The 19,720-nt window shown below is 42.0% G+C and overlaps 1 protein-coding gene across 3 annotated transcripts; it reads left to right on the top strand.

Annotated features, from left to right (window-relative positions):
* Positions 1 to 6,290, top strand: ZBTB18 (zinc finger and BTB domain containing 18). Of its 3 annotated transcripts, none has more exons than XM_035321923.1 (2): positions 1 to 376; positions 2,526 to 6,290. In XM_035321923.1, the coding sequence occupies exons 1-2, from the start codon at positions 364 to 366 to the stop codon at positions 4,106 to 4,108; spliced, it is 1,596 nt and encodes a 531-aa protein (XP_035177814.1). In that variant the 5' UTR covers positions 1 to 363; the 3' UTR covers positions 4,109 to 6,290. The 3 variants fall into 3 exon arrangements, with proteins under 3 accessions (XP_035177814.1, XP_035177815.1, XP_035177816.1); XM_035321924.1 differs by lacking the exon at positions 1 to 376 and adding an exon at positions 397 to 701; XM_035321925.1 differs by lacking the exon at positions 1 to 376 and adding an exon at positions 811 to 1,534.
* The last annotated feature ends 13,430 nt before the right edge of the window (positions 6,291 to 19,720 follow it).

Below are 19,720 nucleotides of genomic sequence, written 5' to 3'. Positions count from 1 at the left end.
AGTTTGAAAAAAAGAGACTTTGAAGTATTTTGTTTATACTAACAGAAGAGAAAAGTTCTCCTAAGAAAAAGCTGGTGGCAGGAGTGTAGAGGAGTAGCATATGGCATTAAAAGGAGCACAGCTGGAGGTAGCATTTCCATCTGAACATGATGTCAGAGCAGCTGACAGCCTGCCATCCCTCAGCCTTTTATTCTAACACACAGACAGGGAGTTAGTGTGTGCAGATCTGTGTGTGGAGAAGGTATCTCATTCCTCTCTAACATCATCTCCACTTTGCATCTGTCTCTCCTAGTCTGCTTTTTTTCCACCGATCTAACAGACCTGGAGCCAGCAAGACTCAGAGGAAAGGACTTAATCAGGTTTATGTGTACTAAAGGTAGGAGTAGCAATAGATTAGATACAGCATATTTCTGTTTTGGTGTGTTGTTTATTGAATTTCAGGAAAAAATCACATTACTTTTCTAACCAAGTTTAGAGGTAATATATGAAATTGAGTATTAAATAGATAAGTGGACTTAGTCGGAAAGGCTTGGGCTCTAGTTTGAGAGTATCAGTTCTGATGCACGTTGATAGAATTAACTTTAATGCATGTCGTGAGAAGAAAATTTCTGGTTTTAGGATGTGGTGAGAGCAAGTTTGGGCTTAATTTCTGGAGACCAAAAACCGAAATGTGTTTAGTGGCGAGCCTAATGAGAGTTCTGGTTTGTATTTTTGTGTTGCATCTTTCAATCGACTTTATGGGGGGTTTTGGTGAAGCGTGCTTTTTGCCAGTGTGCTTTTTTTTTTTTTTTTTGCCAGCGTGCTTTTTTAAAAAGAACCGTGCTAACTCAAATGTGTTTGTTGTGCAGTCTTTCATTAAACTTCGTGGTTAAATATCCAGCAGCCCAGAACTGTAGTAGCATACAGCTGTAGTGCTTCTGAAAGATAGAAATCAGTTATGTGTTTAAAAACTTTTGTACCCAGGAGAATAGCTCGACTGGCTTCCTCTTTTCTTTCCCGCATGTACTATTTGAAATCTTTTATTCCAGCGTAACAATAATTATTTGAAGGAGTTTTTGTATTTGCGACTAATTTAGAACTTGTAGATTTGAGCTGCCTGAATTGGCCAGACAGCTGTAATCGCACTCCTCTATTCTTAATCTCTTTATCTGGGCAGCAGCTGCCATATGGCCACAGTCAGCTGGATCAGATGTTTATAAGCTTCCTTCTTCGTCCCTCTCTGTCCTTTCAGCCTCCTAATTTGATCACAGCTACCTTGTGAGCTGCCCTCCAATCTTTATTTTTAGCCCTCTTAAGGATTAGGATTGATGTTGGCTGTGGGGCACTTAAAGTGATTGTATTGTAAATCTTCGTGCTTTACTCTAGCGATGGTATTTTTCAGAATATAGTAGGGGTTGTGCTGCAAGTTTTAGTACGTCTTGCTTTGCCGGCGACGACTATTTTTCAGTAATATCTGCCAGCCTTGAGATCCACGATCTGTCTGGGTGGTTTGGGAGAACGTTGCCATCAGTCACAGAAGAATAGATTGAGACAGGTTTTGAGAGATTTTACTTTCTGTTTGAGTTTTGACTTCTCCACTTCTTTGAAGTGTTTTTTTTTTTTTTTTTTTTTTTTAATCATCAAGGAGGGTGAATAGAAGAATACTTGGCTAAGACCAGTACTCAGGATACTTGGTTTAAATGTGCACACACACTCGTGCTGAATGACTTTTTTTTTTTTTTTTTTTTTAAGTTTGGTACTGCAGACTGGCTGGTGTGGGAGGGGAGGGAAATTTCTGTCCTTCTGCATGGGGGAAGCGGTGCTCGTTGGCATTTTAGTTGACAGTTTTCTTTTTCTTTTGTAAATTCTGCATATTAGCAAAACAAATTTATTTTCTATTGTACAGTATGGAGAAGGTTCAAAACCTGAAACTGTACCTACCAGAAGAACAAAACGATGCAAACTTAAATTTCTAAAAAATGTTGATTTTTCTATCGATACATATAATTTACCCTTGTCAATTTATATTCTTTATGAATGTTAGACTATCAGATTGGGGTACATTAACATTTCTTCATGCTCAAGACTCTCCTGTCATTACAATTTGACTTTAAAAAGAATATTGATGGTCTGATTTTCTTTTTTTCCCCCGCTCTGTAAGCTCTCGAACTTAGTGTTATTTTTTTTTATATTTTTTTAATTTTTTTGGTGTGCCCTCCTAGGGACACAATCTGGAGGAAGTTCCCTGGAAAAATAACTGTTGAACAGATTTTATGAACAGCCGTGATATATATATATATATATATAATAATGCAGCTGAGCGCTTATGAGAACAGCTTCTTCCCCTCTAAGAGGAAGAAGGCATGACTTCAGTGGTTGATGGGGAGAGGGTGGCCAGTGTGCGTACGCGTTAAATAATCGCTGCGTAGGGGCAGCGCTAGGATTCTGCCAATATAAATGCCAGGCGTTTGGAGTGGAGTAACTTGGATTTGTAAGTTCTGTTGTTCTGACCTACATGTAATTTTTTAAAATCTCGTTGCTTATAGGTTATGAAGACAGCATGGAGTTTCCTGACCACAGTAGACATTTGCTACAGTGTCTGAGCGAGCAGAGACATCAGGGTTTTCTTTGTGATTGCACTGTTCTGGTAGGAGATGCCCAGTTCCGAGCGCACAGAGCTGTACTGGCTTCATGCAGCATGTATTTCCACCTCTTTTACAAGGACCAGCTGGACAAAAGAGACATTGTTCATCTGAACAGCGACATTGTTACAGCCCCAGCTTTCGCTCTCCTGCTTGAATTCATGTACGAAGGAAAACTCCAGTTCAAAGACTTGCCCATTGAAGACGTGCTAGCAGCTGCCAGTTATCTCCACATGTATGACATTGTCAAAGTCTGCAAAAAGAAGCTGAAAGAGAAAGCAACCACGGAGGCAGACAGTACAAAAAAGGAGGAAGACGCCTCAAGTTGCTCAGACAAAGTGGAGAGCCTCTCCGACGGCAGCAGCCACATGCCAGGAGACTTGCCCAGCGATGAAGATGAAGGAGAAGATGAAAAATTGAACATCCTGCCTAGCAAAAGGGACTTGGCGGCTGAGCCTGGGAACATGTGGATGAGATTGCCCTCAGACTCAGCAGGCATTCCCCAGACTGGCGGAGAGGCAGAGACACACGCAACGGCAGCTGGAAAAACAGTAGCCAGCCCCTGCAGCTCAACAGAGTCTTTGTCCCAGAGGTCTGTCACCTCCGTGAGGGATTCAGCAGATGTTGACTGCGTGCTGGACCTGTCTGTCAAGTCCAGCCTTTCAGGAGTTGAAAATCTGAACAGTTCTTATTTCTCTTCGCAGGACATGCTTAGAAGCAGCCTGGTTCAGGTGAAGGTGGAGAAAGAGGCTTCCTGTGATGAGAGTGATGTTGGCACTAATGACTATGATATGGAACATAGCACTGTGAAAGAAAGTGTGAGCACTAATAACAGGGTACAGTACGAGCCGACCCATCTGGCTCCAATGAGGGAAGATTCGGTCTTGAGGGAGCTAGATAGAGAGGACAAGGCAAGTGATGATGAAATGATAACTCCAGAGAATGAGCGAGTCCAGGTGGAAGGAAACATGGACAGCAGCTTGCTCCCTTATGTGTCAAACATACTTAGCCCCGCTGGCCAAATTTTTATGTGTCCTCTCTGCAACAAGGTCTTTCCCAGTCCCCACATCCTGCAGATCCATTTAAGCACGCACTTTCGAGAGCAGGACGGGATCCGCAGCAAGCCTGCTACTGATGTCAATGTCCCCACCTGCTCGCTGTGTGGTAAGACTTTTTCTTGCATGTACACCTTGAAACGTCATGAGAGGACTCATTCAGGTGAAAAGCCCTACACTTGCACCCAGTGTGGGAAGAGCTTCCAGTACTCCCACAACCTGAGCCGCCACGCAGTGGTTCACACACGGGAGAAGCCACATGCTTGTAAGTGGTGTGAACGCAGGTTCACGCAGTCCGGAGACCTTTACAGACACATTCGGAAGTTTCACTGTGAGTTGGTGAACTCATTGTCTGTCAAAAGCGAAGCACTGAGCTTACCTACTGTCAGAGACTGGACCTTAGAAGATAGCTCACAAGAACTTTGGAAATAAAATTTTTATATATATAAATAATATATATATAAATCTATATAGTTGTGGTACAGTCTAAAAGCAATCTTGTTTCCTTGAACTGAAAGTTTGGCTATTAGCTTGTTTTTGCACTTTAAGGCAGCATGAATATTTCACTAATTTAGCACTCTGATAAAACCGAACTTTAGAGGTGACATGACAAAGTAATAAACAACGGAGCGTATTTTTCCCCCTTTTTGGAATAGAAGCCAGTGGATACTTTAGTTTTAAAGAATCTCCAATTCCAAAATGTTGGCTTGGCTTTGTTCTCCCCAAAACACTGCGTTATTTTGAGCTCTAGATACTTTTCCTTTCAAAATCTGAATGTAGAAATCCTCTCCCAGTTATATCAGTTCCTTTACATTTCTCTAATTGCATGAGTCCTTTCTAGCTGTTGGAAACCTGAATGCTTTTAGACCCAAATGGAAAATTTCTGAAATGCTGGATTATCTATTTTTAAACAAGCGGTTGACTTAAAACTTATTACGGCAACTTCTGGATTTCTGACAGTTCCCACTGGAAAAAAAACAAAAACACAAAACAAAAACCCTGAGAGTACACTGGGATCACTGGGACTCTGTCTTATGTGAAGGTTTGCTTGGGATGAAAAAGGATATTGCAGCTTCAGCAGTGATGAACTGTGTGTTTAAAAAATGTGAATTACTGTTATTGTATACTGTAATTGATTACATGGGCCGGGGGGAGGTATCAAAGAACTTGGCAGGTTGTGTTGATGCTCTTAGTTGAGTCTTGAAAAGTAAATATTAACGCTACAGAAATGCATGAGTTTCAGTATATTTTTGTCTTTGTTTGCATTGTATAACTTTAATGAGTGAGTTTAAAATTATTTAATTTCCTTAGGAAAAGGCACCGTTGAAAATGCCGGTGTTATGAAGAACATAAATGCACTGTTTTTATTTTATATAATTTAAATTTTCTTTCCCACTGTCTTTCAGTTGAGACAAACTTAAGCTACGAGTTGACAATTTAGCTACATAACAAGGAAAATATGAATGTTTACAAACAGGCTTAAAGATTTGCATGTGCAGTGTGCATTCATTAAAAGAAAACCTTCTAATTGCACAAACCCCACGCCAGCTCAAACTTTAGGTGCATACATTTACCCAGATGAGCATTTTTAGGATTCCTGCTGCACACATCCACAATAGGTCATTCTTTTTCCCCCCTTGAAAAGGGTCTGTGGACTGAAAAAGCCCCGGGCTGAAAGGACTGGAAAGCCCTGATTGACGGGGGGGCCGGGGGGAGGGTAGAGGGCTCTGTGTATCCAAGCAGCAGAGACTGCAGCCTGACGTGTGGTTTTAATGACCAACACGCAGGTCAAAAGCATTTTGCACAGTGTTTGTTTTCCTGTCTTGCACTTACAAATAAGGTCTATGGGAGTAGCATGGAAAACGTTTGCTGTTTTTCCTTTTTTTTTCCGCTTTTGTTTAAAATTTGATCGCCTTAACTACTGTAAACATAGCCTATTTTTGTGCTTAAGATACTGAATGGAAAACTCCATTGTGTATTGCTGGACTGTTTTGGAAATATTTGGTCAAATGTGTGTTAATTTGGCTGTAATGGCATTTAAAACAAAACAAAAAAAAAGCTGTGAAAATGGCCTTGGAGCGTTATCTTTAGTTACTTGAATAGTTTCTAGGTTTAAAAATACATTCTTTTATTAATTTAGAGAAGACAATCAGTGTCTGAGAAAAATGGACTTTCTCTTGGATTTTTTTGTGGTCCTTGTGAGTGATTGCTTTTTTCCTTTTATTAGTTTCACATTCTTCTTTTGTTCTAAAACTTAGACTGACATCTAGCTTTGACAATCATAGTATGTTTTATTTTCCTGAGGGGGGAATAACTTATAATGCTGTTTAGTTTTGTACTATTGGTGTGTTGGTGAATTTTTAAACTGTGTGCTAACTGCAATAAATTATATGAACTGAGAAATCAATTCCCTTGTCTTTTTTCCCTCTTTTAAATTATAGTTACGGAGTATTTTTTATAATGTGTAACTTTATTACTTTTGTACAGACTTCTATTGCTAACTGTGTATGGAATATGTTTTCAGTATGCTTTTGAGCACTTTGTTGCTAACGTACGTATTTACATCTCACTTAACATTTAAAAAAAAAAATTAAATGCTTGTGTTTTGAAAGCATTTCTGTGTGTGTAGCTCTCTATCATTCTGTAGAGGGATTTTTGCTTTTTTCCCCCAAAGACGTCTGCAGAAGCCATCTATTCAATTCCAGAAATTTTCATTGCACGCAAATTTCTCTAAAGACACCAAATTCCTTTTCAGGGCTAAATTTTGCCCCAAGTAGGTCTCTCAGGCTCACCCTTTTGTATTCTCTTTCTATCAGGAGAGTAGAGCAGGAGGAAACAACTTAATCTGAAGTACTACATTACAGAGCAAGCAGCAGTCAAAATGTCCAAAATACCGGCAATCCATCAAAACTGTCTAGATCAGAAAGGAAAATTAGAATAATCCGACAACTGTTTGCGAATTTCTCTTACAGACTAAACCTTTTTATTTTTTTTTATTTTTATGTAAAGCATAGTGAAACCTTTCTAAAAGGCGTTTTGGCGTTTTTTTTGCAGGATATACCCAGAATTCTTTAACGAAATTGTTCCCTCCTAGGGATGAAACCAGCCCTGCAGAGCCCAATGGGAGTACAAAAGTAGCGCTAAATCAGAAGTCTGGAACAGAGATGGCAGTGTGAATTCGAAGGAAAAAAAAAAAAAAAAAAAAACAAACAACAAAAAAAAAACACCTGGATTTAAACATTCATTACATTTGTAATCTGCCAGGGTACATCTTCAGTTTTTGTACCTTGACCGAATGAATCGCGTCACCTAACGCTATCCTGCTTATCTTGCTACGTTTACAGTAATTGGTATTTAGCCAAAACGACCCTTTTCACTCTTTGGTTCTTTATAATAATTTTCAAAGCATCATTTGCCTTTACTTTTATTTTTTTTTTTAATAAAGTGGGTTATTTTAGATATTTTGGAAACATTTCATTCTGTAAAAGTTAATATCCTTGGCCATGTAGTTTTCTCATTTTCTACCAGCAAACCTGTTCTGCAGTCCAGGCTTGCATGCAATAGAGTAGTGTGCGTAGTTAAAACAATTTAAAGTATCATCAAGACTGGAAAAACCCTAGTGGAGTTCTGAAATGCATACGGATGATGAGCTTTAGATGTGGCTCTGGGCAGATTTACCGTTTGTTCTAGAACAGTAAGGTTTTTAAGAATCGCAGATCCACGAATGAGGCTAGACTCAGAAGGAGCCCTTCTTCAGAAGGGTAACAGAAAACATAACTTAGCCATTAACGACAAAATAATTCAAAATACACTTCGTACATTGGGGTTTTATCTAGACGGTATATACATGTGCAGCACATACTTGCTTGTGGCTATCAAAGTGTTTCTTCAATGAAAAGATGAAACATACTTCTGTGTGCCGCTTCTCTCCATAAGGTCCAACGTACTGACATATCTAAATAGCCGTAACTTTTTTTTTCTTTTTTTTCCTTTTTTTTAATATAGCCCCTAGACAGTCAATGATGAGAGAATGTTTTATTTGGCTTGGGGATGTGTGGTAACAAAACCCTTACTCTTCATATTGCCATTATGGTCTAAGGCAAACCGCGAGGATGGAGAGTATGCCGCGGACTTCAGAGGTTCAGAAGACTTTCTCTGGCCACTGCCAGCTGTTACTTTTTAATTGCACGTACTTCTAGAGTAAGACTGTCAGGGAATACACTAAATATATCAGTCGGGTATTTTTTTAACCATCGCCTGTGTTTTAACTTACTGTTCTCTAGTTATCTGTGGTTTCTCTAAACTCGGGCTTATGGGCTTGGTGTAATAGAGAAACTTCCAATCAGGCATGGTATTCTATACACCCCGTATTTAATGAGACCGTCGCGTGCTTTGGGTGAAAGTTAAAGAACTTGGCGGGATTTTAAAACACAACTTTCAGGTCAATCAACGGAAGGGATCGCCATTGATTCTCCTGCTCACATCTGCTGAGGAAAAAGTGAAGACCAAACAATTCCAGGTATATTCAGAACGTGAATCGTTTCATTTGAAAGCCTAAACACGCTTTTAAAATTAATTTTGGAAACCGGTGATTGCCTTTCCCCCATCTACTGCCTCACCCCGGCATCTGCGCTTGCTCACCTGCCCAGGCAGCACACCGAGGTTGTCTTTCCCTGCCGAATTGTTCCTTCTGCTTGGCTGGTACGGACAGCGGGTACGTCGAGGTCTCGGCACTGCATCGACTTTTTCTTTTTCCTCATTAAAACTAGCTTCTACAATAACAAAGTATTCTAACTTTTTAATGGACTTTTCAGGCATCATAACTAGTAAAATACATTTTCCCAGAGTAGTTTCTAAAATCAACCCCCCGACCCCGTTTTTACAATCAACAATGCTTCAGCGATTTGTAGCTGAGGAGGACTTGGAAGGGGAGAAAATTTCTACGTGCTGCCTCCTTTCCTACTGAAGCACCATAAATTCCTTCCGAGTTAAAGTGAACTACGTTTCGGGTCTGCACATGTATGCTAACACTGGGAAACAGAGTCCAAGATATTATAACGTAGTCCTACGCAGCAGTGTTCACAAACTGACAAATTATTGACACTATTTGTCCATCTGATTTTGAAACAGAAATATTCCCAGGGAGTATGATCTTTTATTACAGAAAGCTAACAAAAACAGAAATATATATAAATGTATATATTTATACTGGGAAGTATATTTTACTGGGAGTATAAATGTGAATTTTAACAGAACTGCTCGCTATTTTTAAAAGGAGGAAAAAGGAAAAAGCAAATGTTCTGGGCTCTTCCAAAATATTCTTTTACTATTATTTTTTAATTCTTGATGTTCTCCAGTCATATTTTAATCATGTCATTAACTATAGTGAACTTGGTAATAAAAATTATTTTTGATTTGGTAAAAGGGAAGTTCTTTCTTAGTTCTATTCATAAGGGTGCCTTTGGGTAGAAGGTGTAAATGTTATCTTATGCCAGCAAATTAAAAACCACATAGGAATAAGAGCACTGCTTGTTAAAACCTGGAGCCAGGAGCTCGTTCTGGTGTGATAAAATTTAGCTAAACCTGGTAACGGGTGGTACCGATGAGAGCTTACACACTTTTCAGAAATACTATCTGTTTTATTATTGTAAGCTAAAAAAAAAGAGCTCACTTTTAGCTGATCATAGAGTCTAGATGTTCTCCGAGCAAACAACCCAAAGCATGCCCAGCTCTGTCAGCGTCCGAGAGGCGTCCGGCTTCCCGTAGAGCGAGGCTCGGATGAAACCAAAGGTGAGGTAGGCTTAGCTGTGACAGTGACGGCACATGCTGCAGAGATTTCAAGTGAAAGAAATGTTTCCAGAAAAAAAGGTGGTTATTTTATTATTATTAATATTATTATTATTATTTATTTTTTTAATATTTGACCAGGAATATTTATCTTACATTGGAATTCCTTGGGCTAGTTGATTTCTTTGACTATCAGAACTTGACTTGGTTGTATGCTTGAGATCTTAAGGTTCATTTCGATTTCATTTAGTCCTCTTATTTCATTTTTTTTTTTCCTAGCAAGACAACTGCTACTCTGAAACACCATATTCTTTTTTTGCAGAAATCATGGAATTGCCTTTCCCAATAAGCCCTTGTCATTAACCCTTCGCAAGAAAAACCCTACCTCAGCGGGGCAGGATTTGTGCTTCTTGCACCACCCCTGCCAGCATTGGGCCACATTTGCTTTTGCATACTTTTATTTTTGAGATTTTACAGCCAAGCTGTAACAAGCCTTGGCTTGGGGCTATAAAATAGAGTACATGCAGCCTAGCCTTGGAGCTGAAATTTCAAGTTGATTTGGGATTTTGGGGACTGCAGGAAATAAATAAAAGATTAATTACAAGATGCAGCTAGTGGTTATTTTTTAGGAAGTTTTAATGTACGGTGTTCTGCTATTTCCTAAACTCAGTGCTGGGCTTTACAATACAGACTGTATATGAACGTGTGTGTGAGAGGAAGTGCTTTAAAATAACTTGCTAATTTTTCTTTAGGTGTGCTTTGAAATCACATTCTCAGTTGTTCCTTGAAGATTTTTGGGAGACGCATTTCGTGCTCGTACGCGGCAGCCAACGTGACGTCGCGCTGCACGACCTATTGCTTGTCGTTCTTCCAGTTATCAGCGCTAATCTGAGCACCAGGAGGGATTTTTCAGGCACGGGGGGAGCACGCCAGCTCTGGATGCACACAGCACATCACCAGCCACTACAGCCCAGTGCACGAAACCCGGCTCTACATCAGTAAAATATTTCGAGAGCGAGCTACATGTGCATCATGACTTCCGAAAGGATTTAACTGGTAATGCAATATGCTACTGCCTTAGTGCTGCAGTAGGTAAATTAAAGGGCTAAACTGTCTCAGAACAGCTATATGGCATGTTATAAGCTGTGTCTTGATGTAAAGATAGAGATGGGTTTAAATATTTCTTTCACAACCTTCCTGAAATACATTTTGGTTAAGTTTTATTTACAGCTATTAAGAAAATAAAAACTACCCTCAATGCTACATTTTAGGCTTTTGTAAAATTGTCTTCAATTTTAGCATTAAATCTACTTTTTATAAACTTTTGGATGTGAGCCCAAAATACATTTTACAATTTTAAAAATGTACTTTACCTATAAATAAGCCCCCTTGAAACTGATAGAGGTTTATCATATAAGACATGATTTATTTTCAACTGCATTTGCTCATGCTTAGTGAGGATTCATGTTGAGATAATTTTGGAAATCCATTCTGAGATAAAATACTGTTAAAATCTTAATGAAACGTATCCAGTTTCCATAGGCTATAGCTACCAGGTCTTCCTTTCCTATAGCTTGTTCTCTATTTTTTAAAGTACTTTGACTGGCACTGTATATCCAGAACCTGATTTCTGTTCCTTGATGGTATTCAGGTACACGTGTGACAGTTTGAAAATACCACAAATACCACTATTTCATCCATTTCAAATGGCTGAATGGCTTTGAGGAAGGAACTTCCTCTTAACAAGGTGAGACTAACTAGGCAATCCTGAATTCCTCAAGCACGGGAAGTTGCACGTCCCTGTGTTACCCGTGAGGACATCACTTGATGAAACAGGGACCGCTGGGCTCCCTGCTGCCGGCCAGACCCCGTACCTCTGCGGGAGGGCCTCCGGCCGGATGCCAAGCGTTGTTTTGCCCAGCTCAGCATGAGAAGTATAAGCCCCGCAAAACATATTTCTTTTTTGTAAAGATGGAGAAAGTCTCATGGAGAGAAGGCTTCAAAAATAGTGAGGGCAAAAAAAATGGCACAAAGCAGTACTTCACTTACCAGATTTGGTATTCATAGCCTATATTTGCATCAAGAAACCCATGCGCTTTAAAATCTCTGCAAGGAGACCTTTTAAAGCCCGCAATCAGTAGTTAAAAATGGGAGTAAACGGAGAGACCTTTATTTTTCAATCAGAGTGCTAATTTTAACGCGCTCTTTTATTCTCTCCCATATATAATGTGAGGGTTGGAGGAAAAGGTGCGATTCCTGCACCGTGGCGAAAACACAGCAGAGCCACATCCACTTCCCAACTGTGCTTAGCCAGGGTGACAGTACGGGGCAGTTTGCGGGTGCCGCCTGGAAGACATCCTGCTGTTCTGCCAATAAGCACGCTAGAGGCAAGCACCCAGCAGCAAGAAGCGCTGTCCTCACAAGACAACAACAGGTTTGTGGCAACACTTCTGCAATGATTTCCAGTGGCCAAAGTGCTGCTTCTGGGAGGACAACGGATGATGTGGAGTGAAGCAAACAGGGAACTGAAATATCTGCACTAACGCTTCCTCGGCACACAATGGAGATGGGAGCACTTGCTACCCTCCCCAGAGCTGACAGATCCGTAAGCCACACAAGGACTTGATGAGAGAAGCTGATTTTAAAATGTTATGCGCTGAGCTAATCGTGACACTGGATGGTCTGGGGCTTGATATCTAGGTGCTGTTTTGCAAGCACTAATTAAAATAAAAACGCAGTGAATTTACTTGCCTAATCTCTCAACCTTTCTTCACGGAGTAGGAATGCGCATACGAGCGGAAACGTTCAGATGTGGGCCCTACCTGATGTGAACTGCGTGTGAGTCACTATCAAGACACCGAGTAGATGACTAGCACTCTTCCTAATGTTAGTCTTCTATTTTAGGTTGATGCTCTTCACATTCAGGGCTCCCCCACATGAAAGTGCTACCATTTAGTGCAATTTTTTTTTAACAAGAGTCTTTGATGGTTCCTACAAGTGTTCATGGGTAAGCCAGATTGCTAAGTTTCAAAACTGCCTGTATTAACAGCAAAATTTTTCTTTTGGAAATACTCAATCCTTTGGGTAGGTACCGTGACTTCCCAAAGCAGGTAGAAATCTGTCACACCACAGTCATGAGCAGAAAAAAATATATATATTTACAAAGACATGCATTTCTAAAATTTAGTATCAGTGCTCACCTTTTGAAACAATCATATCTCCAATCTTATCTTCTTTTATTTAGAACGAGGAGGAGTCTGTGCTTGGGGCTGAAATGTGGTGAGAAGAGAGGGAACATCTGTAAATAATGGCTCTTTTTTAGAAGAAGGATAAGCACATTGTTAAAAGAATGAAGGAAATTACAGAAAAATGAGGTTTAAGGGAAAGCACATGTTGAAAGACAGAGCACATTAATCAGGATATGGGAATGGGAGGTATAAAAACCCTTTTCTACACCACTTTGATTCTTATTAAGGACAAAAAGCATTATGAGTTTTTTCTTTCTTTGCTTGCTCTGAGGAAGGAAGCAATATACCACTGGAAGTTTGTGGTCCTCACTTCTGGTCCAGTCGTGGAAGATGAAGCACTTTTAATTCATCTCAAAGGTTTTTCTTTTTTCTTTTTTTTTTTTTTCTTTTTCCTTTTTTCTTTTCATTTTGAACAAAGGAAGGACAGAGTCATTCCCTTGATTTTACAGACAAGAGGACCCCAGTTGTGAAGGCACTTCACCAGGTCAGGGCAAGACCCTGCATGCAAAGCTGGAGGCCATGGAGCCCGTGGTGGCAGTGCCCAGTAGGGATGTGTCGCTTTCAAATCCACCAAAGGCACTGAAGAAGGATGGAAAAAAATGCAAGTGAAAGCCGTGTTTATCCTGGGGCTGGATGCAGGATTTGATATTTCCGAGTGTTTTCACCACATCTTCTGTGCTACCTCTCTAGACCCTTTGTGCACCATGTTTGATGCCTGATGTTACACTTGGCTCTATGCCTCTCTGCTGTCAACGGGTTTCAGTTGGATGTAGTCTTTGAGAGGTATTTGTCGGGGAGAGAACATAATTTTAAAGCCCTCTGGGTAATACCAGAGGTGCGTGCTTGAATGAAAGTCCATACCTGGGTTTTAGGCAGCAATGGTGGTAACTGTGGAGGTGCTCACTCCATCTAAAGTCCTCCCAGGGTATCAGGGGACACTTATCAGACCCCTTTTCTGTGTGTGGCAGAGTCATTTGTTTGGAAAAAGGCAAAGGGGCTGACCACCCTACCTCTTCCCACCCCCAGCCCCGCTGTCCCCAGGAGCCCGTTTTGTGGCCCGGTTCCTGGCTGCGGGGCCATGCAGCACACATGGCCATGAGCGTGCAGCCTGGTGCCTGTCTCACACCTCGCCAGCACAGCTCCCATCAGAGCACGGCCCCAAGAAGCAGGGGCGGGCACCCCACTGCCCAAGGGAAGGTGAGGGAAATGGCACCTCCTCGCCCAGCTGCTGCTAGTCTTAACCTATGCACAGGTTGGAGAGAGGGACACAGCCCTTCTCTCTCTCTCTCTTCACCCCAACCCCCCACCTCCCCCCCCCCCTTTTTTTTTTTTAATAGGAGCTTTTGGCATCTCATCTGTGATGGTCTCTGAGCAATTTCGGGCTCCAGCCGCCTGTCCTCCTCGGGCCTCAGATGATGCACATTTGTGAGGCGACAAACTCCACAAAAACATCCGAGTGTGATCTATTTTTTCCTTCTCCTTTGTTGCTTAATGGATGACTCAACTTTCTTTTGTGACTGGATAGCTTTAATTTATAGTTTTTAGGAGAGTGATCATTCCTCTCATTATTTTTGGTTAAATATTCTTATTTGTTGATTATTTAATAGTTTGTTTGGATAAAGATGTAAAAAAAAAAAAAAAAAAAAAAAAATCAGCTTGGTGCCATAGACCGAGTCCAAAAGAAATTAACTGCTCTGCTGCACATATTGGAGCAGGGAGTTTGCGGAGAATGCAGCCCTGCTAATGGACTGGCAAACTTATAAAGGCTTTAAAGATTCCATAGAACCACGCTCTGCCTAATTTTATTAATTAACCCTCATTGCTTTGTACGAAGGTTGTCCTGGCTATGGCATAAACGAGAGAAGGGGCTTACCAGTGGGCATTAAGCATAGCGTTACACTTAGCGTCACAGAGGACTAAGGCGTGCGGGGTTTGGGGGTTGTTCTGTTTTGTTATTTTATTTTACTTTAATTTTTTCCCCAGACACATCCTTCCCCTGCCGGTGCTCTCCTCCTTGCCGCTTGCCGAGGCGAGCAGTCGCACCCTCCGTCCCGCAGGCCGTGGCCGAGGCCAAGCCCGGGCGAGCACAGCGCTGGCTGGGGAGGAAGGCGGGCGTCTGGGTGCGAGGGGAGCTGTGGGGACAGCCAGCACCAGGCACCCCGCTGCCGGCAGCAAGAACCGGCCACTCTTGAGCAGCAGCCGGCTCCTCGGTGGTGCGTCCCGGCGAGCAGGCGCTGTTTTGATGGACGGTCGTGTTTAATCACCGCGTAGCTGAGGAGCGGCTCGGCTGCGACATTAAATATTTCCCTGAAATAAAGGTCATTGTGATTTTAAGTTTTTGAATGATTCACTAAATATTAAAGCTGCTTTTTGCTCTGCTGCATCGATTTTCTAATATTCACACTGTGTGTTTGCTTTTACAGTATGTACAGATTATTGTAAAGCCTGTCAACCAAAAAGGGGCAATAGTTGAGACAGAAATGAGTGTTTTTTTTTTTTTTAATCTGTATGATTCACGGGACAAAGTTCTGTGATGCATCACACCATCCAGTCTCTGTCTGGACCGATACAGGGTTTTTTCTGTTTCTTTTTTTCTTTTTCTTTTTTTTTTTTTTTTTTGATGCTGTTTTTTTTCTAAAACATTACTTCTTGGCAAACTAGATATGCAAATGCCAGAATACACTAAAACCACATTTAATTGGACCCACTTGCCAACTTCTTGAACACAGCTTGGATTATTTCACTGGAGGCTGCTTCTGTTAAAAGATGGGGGAGGAGGAAGTGGCATATTGACAAGGCTTCAGATAATTTTTTTTCCACTAGAAGTACAATTATGCTATGAGCCAAGTTTGGAAGTATTTTACTATGTTTAATAATAATTATTATTAAAGGATATTGTAAACATATGCATTTAAGTGTAATGCAATAGGAATACAATCATGTCACTAACTTAGTTTTGGATTAATTTTCATGTTGTTTTTTGATTTGTTTTTTTTGAGGGTAACTGCCTTCCTCAGTCAGTGGAACCTGCGCAGCACTGCAAAATGCTGGTTTAAAGAGAGGACACGCATCCTTTCCGCGAGCTAAATGAGATGATTAAAAATATTCATTCTTTTAGAAGATCTGTGAAATTTCCATCTTTGACTAGCAATCAATTAAATATAAACCGTATAATAGGATTAAAATCACAAGGTTTGCGGAGTTCCCAGAAATTTCATGCATACATAGTGGATGCATACGTTGTACTTTAGGTTTTCAGAGGGAAATAGGAAACCCTGATAAATCACCACCTTGATCACACTGACGCTGCGAAAAGCTAGCAGAGGGGGCTCAAATCACTTTCCCAAGCCCCTTTCTGCGTGGATCATGCCTTTTGATGGCTGCTGACAAGCACCTGTGAGCTGTGGGTAGGGGCTGGGGGTCACTTTGGACCATGTGGGCCAAGGGTGCTGCAAGACCTCATTTCCTGGGGACCTGGCTGGGCCAGCAGTTCTCCGGCATCAGCCCTGGTTGTTGCAGGAGCTGCTGGCCAGCCCGGTGGGCAGGAGGTGCAGGGTGAGGTGAGGACGTGAGGCGAGCACCACACCGGGTCCCCACCGCCAAGCCAGCCTGCAGCCCTGCTGGGCCTGGGGAGAGGGCAATGTGTCTGTTAAGCATCTCTTCAAAGCCCGTAAGTGGTCCAAAAATTGTCACTGGGCTTTGTGTTCTTTAATCTTGCCACCCACCCAAAGCAAATTTCGAGCAGATGGGGCTTTATGGTTTTTACAGGGATTTTTTGAGCTATACCTGAGGAGAGAACTATTTCTTTGTCATTAGAAAAATCACTGGCTCTCCTCGAGCATATAAACAGTTTGTGCGATGTGGTTTTAAAATGTGCTCGTCTGCAAGCCTTCGCAGGAATCTGAATTGTGAACATTTCGGCGCTTGGATGTAAAATCTGGGATCTCGATTTAGCCTTCTGTAAATGCAAGGATGAAGGGCAAAGCACAGATCTGGGCATGAATTTTTAAATTAAGGGTATTCAGTTTCACAGTTTTAGGATGGCACCTATATGCAGTCGACAACCAAGATGTCTGAGCAGCTCACAGTCTGGAGTTTATTCTTAAATAGTCTGTGAGGCCTGGATTGCCTATTGTCCCTCCTGCGTCAGGTTCTCAGATGCATTGGCCCCAGTCTACGCTAGCAAAGCTTTTCAATGCAAATGTGTCAATCGGCAGCGTTAAAACAGAACTTAAATTATTCTCATTTACAGCAATAAAGCCTTCTTTTTCTGGTTTAGATTATCATGCTATGGGAGTGGGTTTTAAGGTGTTGCAGGAAAACCCATCTCACGCCAAACCAGGCTATGGGCACGTGTGGCAGCTGGGAGGTGCGGCCGTACCTGCAGCCCTCGCTGTGACACTCAGAGCCAAACACACCCAGTTACCACCGCAAGCCTAGCAGGAGGCCGGTGCCAGAAAAGAAATGGTAGCACCAGCCCTTGTGCTGCTGCATAGTGTTGTCCGCAGCACCAAACCATCCCTTCCCTGCTCCTAGCACGCATTAAAAGCAGCAAAGAGCTGTGTGCAGCCATAGCTTTGTGTTAGAGCCCAGTGATCTGCCCCCAGAAAAGAGATCCAAACCTTTCAATGCACCAGAAATCAGTTACAGGAACATAAAGATTGATCTAAGCCAGGATATGGGGTGATCTGTGGACAGTAAAAATTGATGCAACTTATTGTAATTAATAAATAAATCTTTTTTTTTCTTTTTTTTTTTTTCCTAAAGAGCAAACGTGTTTCGGAAGATGGGGTTGGAGAAGGGCTATCCGAGGAAGATGTAGAGGCTCAGCAGGGGTGTGGTGCTGGGACAAGAGGGAAATAAATCCACCAGTATGTGAAACATGAAACAGTCAGCAGGTAGAGGCTCTTACAGGCATGAAGTCAGGGTGTTTTACATCAAAGCTTTGTGAAAGGCAGGGTGGGTTGCATTGCAGGGTAGCTGGAAGAGTGGTGTGTAGGAAGTCTTCTGGGCCTGTATCGATTTGCTCAGACACCGCTGTGAACTTGGGGGGGGGGGGGGGAACAGCCACCTGCTGTGAGAGGACAAAGGAGCAGGTTTGCTTCATAGGTAGAGGAGCAGAGATGTGAAATCTTCCAGGGAATTGCACAGTGAAAAACACTTGGCCCCTGAGAAGGGGGCACTGCAAGCCCTCTGTGTCTCCAACCTCCATAGAAAGCCAGAGAAGCTCTACTTTGTCTACCTATGCATACCACTGAAATGCATCATGTAGGTTGAGAAATGGCTGTTTTTCAGATGAAGGCATGACAGATAAGATTTTTCTCTGGCCCAGGCATACTGAGCTGTAGTAAATCTGACAGAAAGGACATGCTTCCCTGTCACAGGGGGATCTGCTGTCCCCACAGGCCTGCGCAGCAGGACCAAAGCCACAACTCTTCTCCCTGCAGTGAATCTGAGCAGGATTGAGCTTGCACTCCTGGAGTTGTGCTGACTTTGCAGCTTTGTTCATTATTAGACTGCTATGTCTGGCCAAGTCACAGAGGCAGATATGTCACCACAGGATCACAGGTCACCCACCAAAGGGCTGAGGTTGGACAGGACCTCCAGAGGCTGTCTGGTTCAACACCCTGCTCATGCAGGGCCACCTTGAGCCAGCTGCCCAGGACCACATCCAGGCAGATGTGAGTATCTCCAGTGTCAAACATTAAATAAGATTGATGCCATTTTGTGTGGCTAGTTTTCTAAAGAGTGCTTTGTTCTCAGGTGGTACCTGCTATGACCCACCTCCACCTGCACTGAGCACTGACCAATGTAATAGCAACAGGAAGGCCCCACTGCCCTCCTCCGCATCACCACATCTTGTCCTGCCTCGTGAGCAGGTCAGGAGTTCCTCTAGTACCAGGAGGCACTTGCTTTCTGCTGCAGGAACGTGGCATTATAGAATCACAGAATCACAGAACGGTTTGGGTTGGCAGGGACCTTAACGATCACCTGATTCCAACCCCTGCCATGGGCAGGGACACCTCCCACCAGACCAAGTTGCCCAAAGTCCCATCCTACCTGGCCTTGAACACCTCCAGATTTGGGACATCCACAGCTTCTCTGGGCAGCCTGTGCCAGTGCCTCACCACCTTCACAGTGAAGAATTTCTTCTTTGTATCTAATCTAAACCTTCCCTCTTTTATTTTAAGGGATTCCCTCTTCCCTCTTTTTATTTTATTATTACCCCTTATCCTGTCACTACACTACCTGATTCAGAAGGGCTAAAGTTGTTTCCAAGACATCTTGAGGCGCAGAAGCTCTGGGATGTAAGGCTGGCATTTTGGAGTGGGCAGCAGCCAGGTTGCCTGCTTTTAAGTGAGCTGTAATAGGGGGTAATGGCAAGATGTTTCCACATTGCAATCATGGCAGGGGAATGTTTATCTGCCTTTTAAGGGCCTGAATAAAATTGCTGTTCTCAATAAACTGAAGTTTCTATAAAATCAAACTTAAATGTTTGAACTCAAATCTGCCTTGAAAGTGATGCTAGCAACCCCCTGACTAAGAGAGGTGGTCAGATAACATTTGATAAGTCAAAATCTGAGCCAGATTTTTAAAAATGCAGGCAGATTTTGAAGGCTGGGTCATTACAGTACGTGAGATTTCTGTGAATCAGCATGTTACATGGTCTGATGTATTGAGACTCAAACAAATGTTAGACATATGGAAAGACCTCTATATAATGAGAGATGTGAAAAACAGGATGACTGTTTAATTTAGAAATAGGATAAGGGAGAGGGGCACATTAGAGGTATGTAAGGCAGTGAAGAGCACAGTGGAGATGAGCATGTGCTCCCGTTCCCTGTATATAAGCCTGTAATTTTTTATTTACTTATACATGATCGGCAACAGAAAATTTTCATCAAGCGTGGGTTATATACCACTGGAACGCTGTGCCACCATGTACCAGTCCTTTAAAGAGCATAAGGAGGTTGCAGAAAGGAAAAAAAAAAAAAAAAAAAAAAAAAAA

The sequence above is a fragment of the Oxyura jamaicensis genome, chromosome 3, assembly GCF_011077185.1.
Source record: "Oxyura jamaicensis isolate SHBP4307 breed ruddy duck chromosome 3, BPBGC_Ojam_1.0, whole genome shotgun sequence".
Classification (NCBI taxonomy): domain Eukaryota; kingdom Metazoa; phylum Chordata; class Aves; order Anseriformes; family Anatidae; genus Oxyura; species Oxyura jamaicensis.
Note: the sequence above shows the minus strand (reverse complement) of the source record. Positions and strands in the feature narration are given on the sequence as shown.